The sequence below is a fragment of the Opisthorchis viverrini genome, assembly GCF_000715545.1.
Source record: "Opisthorchis viverrini unplaced genomic scaffold opera_v5_368, whole genome shotgun sequence".
Lineage (NCBI taxonomy): Eukaryota > Metazoa > Platyhelminthes > Trematoda > Opisthorchiida > Opisthorchiidae > Opisthorchis > Opisthorchis viverrini.
Window position 1 is genome coordinate 483,158 of NW_008752029.1, and position 10,857 is coordinate 494,014.

The following is a 10,857-nucleotide window of genomic DNA, read 5'->3' on the forward strand; positions in this document are numbered from 1 at the left end:
AAAATGCAAATTGGTATTGGTCTAAGCCATTGAAATTTCGCTCACATAAACAAAATCTTATGAGCAAAATATCGCCGAAAGGTGCAGATGGGTTAGACTAAATCCATGTAAAAGTCGCAAATTCGGAAAATAAATTTTCGGTGAAAATAATTTGGTTTGGCTCTAGTGAGCGGTGCCACAACAAGGTGCACACCTACTAACGGCCTCTAACTGACTTGGAATTCATCAACTCTTTCACAAGATCAACCCATTCTGCGCGTTGAGTCCCAACGTAGTCCAAGCAGGGATCCTGAATGAAACGTTGTTTGTGCTGGCTAATTATTTGTACATGGTATTTCGCCAGTCGCTTGATGAAGGCCACCTTCCCTCTACTTGTAGGTAAGTGATTGTCACGCAAATTTACAGGGCATGTGACCGACCATCGCCTGGCAGCTACAGGCCTATAGGCCTCATCAGCGTGCCGTACAAGATAATGGGACGTATTCGGAAGCAAGCCTTAAATCCGGGGACTATGAAAGGCGTCCCGCAGTGCTCGAAATGTCTCTTCTGTAGTAGCATCCCTCCGAAGGGATCCACTTTTNACAAGGTTTCGCCGGCAGGTTTTGCACCTTTACCCAGCAAACTCACGCCGGGGATATGGCAAGAAAATTTTCAAGCTAAGAGCCCACGCTTCATAAGTTAAACTTTTCCCGTTTCGGGTAGTAGCTGCATAGAATAACCTTCCTCCGTTGATTTTCCATACCTCTTCTAGAACTCAGTGCAAAGCATTATTAGGCACTTATTTTTGTGAGTCCTCGATCTGACAACTTTATTTCCCCCCCCACAACCCCCCCCCCGAGAATTTAAGAGCAGTGTTACACCTTTTTGGGGTTGTGCCTTTCAGGAGAACGGCAGCTGCTTAACAACAAGAATAAAACCGACCCGGGACACTTGGGCGAAAGTCTCTATCCTGCGTATCAATTCGTGAATCCGTGAATAATTTGAACTGGTGTGGACATGCTTTTATTGAACCAAAGTTCCCTGTCCCAATTTCGTCATAGAAACGTGCGCTACGCCTGGTCGTGCGAAATCGAATTTCTCGAGTGGAAAATGGCCTCAGAATTAGAACTAGATGATAAAAGAATTGAGTTCCTGGCTGACTATGTTCTCAACTCAAATAAACTGAAACCCGACAAGTGGATGAAGCTATGGAACGTCGAAGAGATGAGAAAAACCATTATCAACTTCTTTGAAAATGCGGATCAAATGCATTTGTTCATTCTTCTAACGCCAGCAGGAGCCCTGCAGGCTCAGACGCAATTTCCTTCTAGCTCTAAAGCGAAATCTTGCTACTTTATGAAGAAAGAAAAGTGTTCTATAAAGAAAGATTCTCCTGTTAATAAACTCCTAAATTACGGTGATTTGTCTTCGAATCCGTTAGAAAATTTTTCTGCTTTTGTTGACGAGGTAAGGAACTATCAGCGCCCACAATCTTTAAGGTTCTTCTACCCCTCGTAAGCAACAAAGAAAACTATATGTCGTGGCCAGACATTATTTATGATGACATTGTCAAACATGCTCGTGGGTTGAAGCGCCAAACGGATATAATTGTTGGACAGGCAAAAGGGAAAACATTCTTGCCTTTATTGACAGATTCCGGAGATGTCTCCTCTGGTAAAAAAGAAAGGTAATCCACCTATCTGACCGGATATTTTCCTCTTGAGAGTCCACTTGAAATGCCTTTATTATCCGTATTGTCAGTATTGTACCTGACTTTGTACTGAACCCGAGCCTCATTATTCTGGGGTCCCAGTAAGGATGGAACCTGGGGGGTCGTCCGTTAACACTAAACGATCGAAAGGCCGCAGAGAAATGTGGATTGTGTTAAAAGGCTACTAGTAAATGCGGACAATGCGTAGTTTGTCCAAAAATATGTACATCCAGCAGATGAATATGCAAGAGACCTGACAAATTGGAAGACGGATCTAAGTGCGAATAATTCGGAACCAGCTTAAATACAGAAAATGAGGTACTTGTCTCCACTTGGCAGCATCTCCATTTGCTCATAACCCGCTATGCTGTTTGTCCCAGACTGAGATTCCTCTATTGTTCTGCTTCGTGACACTTTCAGTAAAGCTCACTGAAGGCGCAGTGGTACGAATAGTGCCTTGAGGATTAAATCTGGAAACCCGATACCTTCGCTTACCATCCTTATGAAAATGACACCCAGAAGTGCTGCAACTCTCTTGTTGACATTTGCACAACTACACCCGAGCAATTTAATTTTTTACTGAACCCTTTAGGAAAAAGCGGCGCACTGAAGACAGTGGCGCAAAAAGCTAGGGTTTTGCCAAGACAGTTGCGCTCCTAGAAACAATTAAATACCATGTTTGTATTTCTCGTGGGAAACGAGCCAATTTTTTGACACGACAACCTTGTATATCAAAACATCCCCCTAGGAAGCGTACATTATACAAAAATGCATTTTCAAACATCCCTTCTGATAGCTTTTAATCTATTATATGTATTTAGGGACGCCGAAATGGACCAAAGTAAGAAAGTTTCCATTCAGCTTTGAAGTGCTAGGCTCATTTTGATCGAATATCATTGAACTATCACTTAGACTGAGTGATCTCTCTCAAACAAGACGGCTTCTGTGTCTTTCACTCTCAAGATTTTGATTGTACCTGACATAAGTCCTAAAATCTGTTAAGAAGTGTGTAGAAAGGACATTCAGGAGACACTTTGGCCGCGCTTTGCTTCAAGAAACATTTTGTAGATAAGTTTGATTATTTGCTCGACTTTCCGGTCTAAGACATAAATAGGGTTTTTCTTGAGTAGTACCTAAAGATATCTCTTAATGTACACGTCATAACCTTCATGACTGATAACAAGAGATAGTGTGTTTCAGTATTGCTGCTGTGCAGATTTTGATATTTCGTGTACTATCGGCCCATTTATCTTAGTGTAATTTGTTTAAAAGCATGTTATTTGAAGTGGCCAGTTGCAATATACCTGATACTTATGTCACATTGTTGGCCAGCCAAAGATCTTGAACCTCTTTGCTTGTCATTTCTTTTCTGTTGGGATACGATAACATTTTTGACTGGGTTGAAAGAAACCTTGTTTTGTATTTTACCAAGCAAAGTTTTCAGTTAAATAAGGTATAGAAAATTCCAGCACCCGAGTTGACAGTGTTTTTTGTACAGGCCCTTAATAAGAACAGCAATTAAACGTTTTCAAATTTTTAGATGACGAAACCCCGGGAAGCTCAATTACGCTAAAAAAAATTGATAAAACGTTTAAATCTCTATGATATAACAAAACTATGTCAGGTATAAAGCCAGTCGCACAAGAAAATCCGACTTACTTTTAAGGGTGCTTCAAACAGGGCCTTGTGGTATTACCACAAAACCGCTCAAGCTAATCAGAGTTGTACAAAAAGCACATTTATTAGCATTTCCTGATTTTTTTAACAGAATAAAGCCATCTTCCTAACTCTTCTTAACTTTCTGATGACAAAATAAACCTTTGAAGAACCACTCGCTTCTGGTGACTTTTAATCTGTAAAATTTAATTGTATAATCATTTGCACCTTCTTATAATTTGCTTCGCTGCGGTTGTATGGTATAATTTTTTACACAATGAATTATTTCGCTGCCTCCTAGTACTAACACGTTTGGTAGTCCTTGTCCCTAAATTAAACAGCTTGGATTTGCAAAGCGTATAAAAATAGCCCAACACTCTCAATTTTCTTTTTTTATTTTTTAACTTGATATCATTGATTCTAACAGACCAGTTGATAACCCTGCTAGGATACAAGATTCTACCTACAACGACACTGCTTTCGACGAAAGATCCGTCCTTCGGACTTAGCACTATCTCACAATAACAGCATGCTGCACATCACTGATAGCGTGTAAGTGAATGTGATATACACTAACTTTCATAAAACATTTGAGTCACACGGTCCCGAAAAATGATGAGCCGCTTGATGGATATATAAAGGCCTGATCTGGAGGAATTTTTGTTATCTCAGTAGCCATTCCATAGCCGTTTTATTTTTAACGACCAGAAAACCTGTTTCGGTGTGGTTTTTGTTTCATTCCTGTGGTTTTTACCAATTTAGGTTTTCTTGATGAACTTTCCGGGAAGATTCCTTCATTTCATGTTCTTTGTTATGACTCTAACTTTTATAGCAGCACTTAAACAACCGAAAGTTACCTCGGCCTGTGAAAAATTCTGCAGACTACCCGTCGCCATTTCACGGAGTGTCGCTTCTCTTTTGTTGAGAACAGGTTTATATGTCGCTCTTCTGTTTTCCCACCTATCAGCAATATCCACCATGCTGTTGTAATCGGCCCACCCTGCCGGGAGAAAAACGAAGTAGAAATCAGCACTCAGGCTAGGCTTATTCATTCTGCACTCTGTAGGGAAGCTGAAAACACCACCAACCTAAAACCAGATCTCCCTGATTATTTCTACATTTGTCCTGCACGAGTTTTGCACCCGCGACTTAAGGTTACTTTTTGCGAAAATCTGTTGGCTAGGCATACAGAAAAACGAGATACTTTTCGGGATCTTTTATGCAACTAGCCAATAAAGACTGAATTTTGCGCAGATTTCTCAAATCACACTTTCATATTTCTTTTTCGTTTATGCCATGTTTTGCTGTGGTTGAGGTAGGAACTTGCACCTTACTATCAGTTATACCCGGAATTTATTCAAATGATATTTTTCGAATTGTCATTTCAATGGCGTACCGACGTTATTATGTGTGATTCTGGGCACAAATCTCTCCATAATTCGTCGAAGTGCGTTCTGGTAGTTCCAATAGTTGTTTCGAAAGACACATTCAAGGACACTTCAAATTCTACTTCAGAATTGAAATTGCGACTGATTGCGTTGTTGTATTGCAACAGATTCACTATACTTGAGGCTTTACTGTCTCACAAAAAGCAAAATTTGGCATGATGGGTACTGATATAGAGTATAAAGTATGAAGTATTCAGAATTAATTACTGAAAGACTTCAGTCTGATTGTTGCAAAGCCTTATGTCTCCATAACTGCTGATTGCACTTATGGGGTTCTTGAAAATTAGTCTCCTGGTAGAGAGCAGTTTAATGCTCTTAAGAGCAGTCTTGGCAACTAAATGCCTAAGAACACTAAATCTCATCATGGAGAGATACTTCTTATAAGAGTAAACGCTACACATTTGGTTTATCATTCAGCTGTTTTATTTTCCGCACTAATAGTTTGAAGTATACGAAGTGCTAAAAACGTTATTTTAAAAATGCTCCCAAAATTTTGAAAGTTTACAAGAATTTTCTTTTTAGGAGACCAGTCTAGGTGGCTTTCGAATTTATGCAGTTCCGTGGGTTACCTGCAAACGATCAAATACCTTTCAACTAATATGCGATGACCCTTTCCTCCGAAAGATCATAGAAAAGAGCCAAAGTTAAGTAGATTAAGGGACTGACTTCTACGCCGATCCAATACTGTATTATGCTGGGGTCCTAAGGCATTTTGTAACTGATGCTGCAGTGATGCATATTTTATGGGCCAGGTTGGAATCCACCTGAATGACTTGAGTTAGGCGGTTGGATTGGCAAAATAAACGTTTGTGTAGAGCAGACAATGCCTTGAGTTGCCAATGAGTATGCATAAAAGTGGGTTATGTGGCACATGCAGGTTAGTGTTGATGTTATTAGATAATAAGATGACAGAATAACGTGAGTTTTTGCTCCGCGGCTTTAGTAACTTGGGCTAAACATACACGTCTTGAGAGTTGTCAGGCTGTAAGCACAATAGAAATATAGGCTAAAGGTAGTGTTTCTGAAAGCTTTTTGTTCGTTTCAATGAGGTTCAGTGCCAAAGAAGTGGGTTTATTTTGCAGCTGGTTATATTAAGGACTAATGGAATGCCTTTTTTGAAAAATACCCCTAATGCTGGTGTAATTTTGTTGAAATGACTTCTTAAACATATGTCTCTAGCAGACTACGCTCTTAGTGAATATTAGCTCTTTAACCTGGAGAGGGCTTTAGCCAATCTCCGGGAAAACCTGGCGTCAAAAATTCCATGATTCTTCAAGAGAAAAGAATTTCAGCTGCTTTTAGATTTTTTGCCGAATTTCAAAAAATCATTTTTTCCCGTGATTAGTGTATTTTAAACATCCTCCGCTTCTTAAGGGTAGATTTGGGCGTCAAACGTAGGCATCGGAATTTTCGCCATTCTATATCATTTCAGCATGCATGATGTGCACATCATTTCAGCATGCAGACGTGATGTGCACTGGAAGGAACTGTCTATAATAGTAGACTTTTGTTACCAAGTCCGGACGAAAAAGAAAATAACACTTCTTTTAGGCGGTGGCGCCAGCCGGACTTCGTTGAAAGCTCTTCTTCAAGGCAGGTCGTGTTCCTATCACTAAAGTTTTGACAGACCAACTCAAAGCTTGAAGTAAAATATACTAGACGCTCATAGACAAAAATACATGCCACCTAAACTCGCATGAACTGCAAGTATGTTATCATTGGTTGTCAATCAACCACTTTATCGAGCCATTTACTTTACATAAAAGCCCAACACTGTCTTTTATCGATGTTCATATCTTTTTCGTGGGGATTGGCAGCCGAATTACCTCATGGCTGAGAGTTGAACTTTTTTCGTGTATTAAACATCGTAGGACAGGGTAGGTACGAGGAGCAGTTAAGGCAAACGTCAAGCTGACAAATGAAGGTTTGAGTTAAAACTGATGTTTGCACCAATAAACCTGCATAAACTTCTTAACTCAATGCAACAACATTTTTCTACACAGTTGTTTCGCTGACACTAAAGGGACTACTTTGAAAAGAAGGTAAAAATAGGGATAAAGTTTGACCAAATGGCTTATAGGTATCTAGACTCTTCAAGCCGTGGCCCTTTTATTTCCGAATATTTTGGCTTGGATAATCTGTCCAAGAATTTCTTAGGATTTAGATTCATTAAACAGGGATAAACCAACCCACGGTTAACATTCTGTACCAAAACGCTAGTTTATATCTGTCGTCGCAAAATTCTTTTGTTGCGGTCTTTCGCAAAACGTTGGCAAAAACCCATCTGCTGCTCACCATCAGATTTTCATCCTTTGGAGTTTCTCAGGAAGCCCCAGTACTTAAGTTTTTATCAAAACTATGATAAGCATTTGGTGAGAGATTCAACTAAGATTCAGCTGAGTTTTATGTTAACACCAATTTAGTTTTCCAAAAGGGGGGTTTAAAGTGTTGTTCCTCTGAGTTCATACTATATATATATATATGGTTGAGGAAAAACTTTGAGGATACGTTGCCATTTTTGGGTGGATTCACTTTGTAAGTGTATTTTCAAATGTATGTCAGATTAACTTTTTGCTCAAAGGTAAATTTAAATAAATTTGAGTTCAACACTTATTTAAACCCTGAGATAATGTGAACTTAGGATTAAATTAACTTTTCACTAAGTAAGGTGCATTACATCAGCCTCCTTTGAGCCCGGCCATGTGCTAGCCGAGAAAATTGGCCCAAAAATTAGGCGGTTGCTGTGTAGCCCATTTAGTTGGACAGCATCTTTTCATCTCAGTTTGCTTGGTGATTTTTTCGTTTGAGCGCTAGTCTTTTGATAAGTAGATGATCATTAAGTCCCTTTCCATAGTTCATCATCACACGCGAAATCCTTTTGAAAACTCACAGGCAGTGCAGACAATATCACGGTAATTTACAGCAGAATCAAATAAGAAAACAGGTACATCATTGTCATCAGGTTATGTCCGTTTAGCTGAAAAACACCTTTTAATTGAAAGAAGGAAGAAATGGTGGAAGAGGATTAACTTGTGGCTATCCCACCACAAAATTCACAGGCACCTACGCCTGCAGCAGTCAGTCTTGACTGCATGATTGCCGCTGTCATAGGTAAGCCGCCGGATTGTCTAATGTCTTCAAGAATATGGAGGGTAACATGAACCTCATCCTGAAGAGAAAACAGCGCCAACAGCACCCGGAGTTTATATAACCTTTACTTCCTTTTACCCTGTCAATTTTTGTCTACCTCTAGGTTTTCATTACTCCAAATATGGACGAGAAACAGCACTCTTCCTGGCAAGTGGCAAATAGACATGCGTAATACATGACCCAGTGACCTTAGCTTGCAGCGATTGATGCACTGTTGATACACTTGTTACACGATGTTTTACCAAAATCCTGTCGCCTGACCACCTCATTGCAAATTTGCCAATTTTAGCTGATTCCAGCGACGATTCTGAGACATCAGCTACTATGGAAATGACGAAGTCTCCGATTCTCCGTCTGGAGTAGCTAAGTCTTGCAACCGTACGACAATACAGCTCGCACGTTATTCTGGCACACGAGTCCTCTGAAACCCAGAAAACAGCTTTTTAGCGCCACAGTGATTTCACACTGGCAAAACGCAATTCTAGCCTTCGAAGTTTTTGCGTTGAGTTTGTCTGCCACATCACCATCGAAGCCAATGGAAATTCCGATCTTCCTATGGTGTTACACAACATCTTTTGTCATTCCTTTGATCCATAGAAGCATGCTCAATGACCGTGAATCCTACAGCATGACTTTGCAGGTTATGGGGCAAAGCACAAAAAACCGGATGGTCTCTGTCAGCTTCTTGGGTGACGCTCGAACTTCCTGAATATTCCAGGTTGATAGAATCTTCGCTCGGAGAGATCTGAACACTAGGGTTTTGGATACCTTGCACTGTTTATCTCATTATCGCATTGGCAACGGAATTAAAAATAAAGTCGTGGTCGCTTAACAATGCCATTTTTTGGTGCCTAGCTACCATGTCGCCAGAAGGAAACATGAGAACTGCGATACTTTCAGGTCCCTTAAGCCCAAATAGGAATGGGCGAGATGCAGTGATTGGGCTCGAACTACGGGCTTCCCGGTCAGTTCATGCCTTAAAAGGTTAAGATATCTTGAGCTCAAAAATGAAGGAAGCGGATATCCTTGTCATGCACCACAAACTGATTACTGACAAACAGGGCAAAAGTGTGAGAAAGGTGGGCAAATATATACATTATATTAAAACAAAAAACAGGGGAATTATTGAACATCAATTTCGGCAATTTCGAAAACTGACGGATTCTAGGAACATCACGGTAAATAAAACGCTTTTGGTGGTGTTATCTTGAATTTTCATTTAATTTGATGTGGAAAAGTGGTATTTGGAAGATTTAAAATTTAAAGCCATGCGCAAAAATGCAAATGGAGAGTTAATGAACGACACTCAATCCGCTGACCTCCCTCCCGCGTCTACCGAGAGAATGTTCTGCTGGGTGGGTGTTTTGGAGATGCAATCTTCTAGCGCATTTTAAAAACCACACAAGGGGCTCACGAGTGGCACTCTCAGATACCAAAAGCCTGTCCATCATGCGAAAAGTGGTGAATCAATATAACCTCAAGTAAACATGGGTGTTGGGTGTGATAACCATATATTTCTTCGGCTAGCTAAATCAAACCGTGTTTCTGAGTTAGCGTAGCCGAAGATCTAGAGCTCTGGATGAAAGTGTTAGAATACGCCTATTGCATGATTTTAACCGAAACAACTGTTCAATTATACGTTATTGCTTTCCTGATGACTATTAGGTTTCAAGCTACTACCGTTAGCATGATATTTTTTCCATTTCATTTGTGTTCGTTCTGTGCTTCTCTATACGGCATTTCTTTCTATGTAAGGGATTTTATCTGACTTGCAAACATGTGGAACATGCCGAATCCACCGTGGTTTCAATATGTAGCAATCACTGCCGTTGGTGCGCCAAACCAAAAGTTAAACAGCTTCCGTTGTACTGTAGCATTCAGTGTGTTTGACTCTTTTTAAAGAAATGATTCTGGTACAAACTGACATTTAAAACGGTAGGTTGTATTACCTTTATCAAAGTTATGTATACCGCTCTTCTTACATTCTGAAATTTGGGTATTTGGCTTTATACAGCAGCAACGAGTTTGGTTGTCTTGTGTACAAACCACATTCCGTTTTTGTTTGACCATCCTCTACTTATGTAAATTTTGATTGGGAATAATTTTAAAGCTGTTTAAGGAATTAAGCGATTTCTCGCCACATGTATGATGAAAAACTCAATGTTCAAAAATGCCAGACAGCATAACGAATATAAATTGCAGTGAAATAAAAAAGCAAGTAGAGGAAACCAGAACACCAAAAAATGTAAGCTTGCTGTTGTAGCTACAATGCTTCTCGCCCAGTTATTATGTTACCAGCTTAATAGATTTCCAATTCTATCCGTTTCAATTACGATTAGCACAACAACATATCTGTTGAAATAATAAAACTACTTGTACGTTTCTTTGGTCTTTGTATAACAAACTATAAACAGCAGTCTACACTTAAACTTTTATTTGCTATGGCCTCAAGTGGTGCCCACTAAGTACTTTTATTTCACGTTCGTTTCATATTGGGATCATAAGGCATTGTATAAAGTAGCTTCCCCATTGATACGTACGGCATACATTCCTGTTTTTCAACAAATCGATTGACAGACAGCATATCCTCTAAAACACTTGTAATTATTTCCATTTCCTGATCTAGAAAAATCAGCAGATCACTTGTTTACTCAATCGAGTCATTGGTAATTGCTTGGTCACATCAGATTCACAAGGCTCTCCTCAAAGATTCCGCAAAACCTCTACTGGACAACCTCCACCCGAATCCTCTTGTGGAAATTGACTTCTGGAAAGCCAAGGCTGCCGACCTGCTGAACATCTTTGAGCAGCTCAATGCTTCAAAAGTGCGTCAAATGGCGAAAATTTTGGAGCAAGCCAATAGCAGCTATTTTTTACCTTTCAAAGATATGTTCAAATCTGTGGTCGCCGGTG

At 39.8% G+C, this 10,857-nt stretch overlaps 1 protein-coding gene across 1 annotated transcript; it reads left to right on the forward strand.

The window, feature by feature from the left end:
- Positions 1-1,089: 1,089 nt before the first annotated feature.
- T265_15161 (hypothetical protein) lies at positions 1,090-10,853 on the forward strand (the record flags this gene model as incomplete). The annotated part of the gene is made up of 3 exons (XM_009176858.1): positions 1,090-1,446; positions 1,479-1,666; positions 10,571-10,853. Coding segments are annotated over 3 exons (828 nt in total), but the record flags the coding sequence as incomplete, so codon positions are not given.
- Positions 10,854-10,857: the final 4 nt, after the last annotated feature.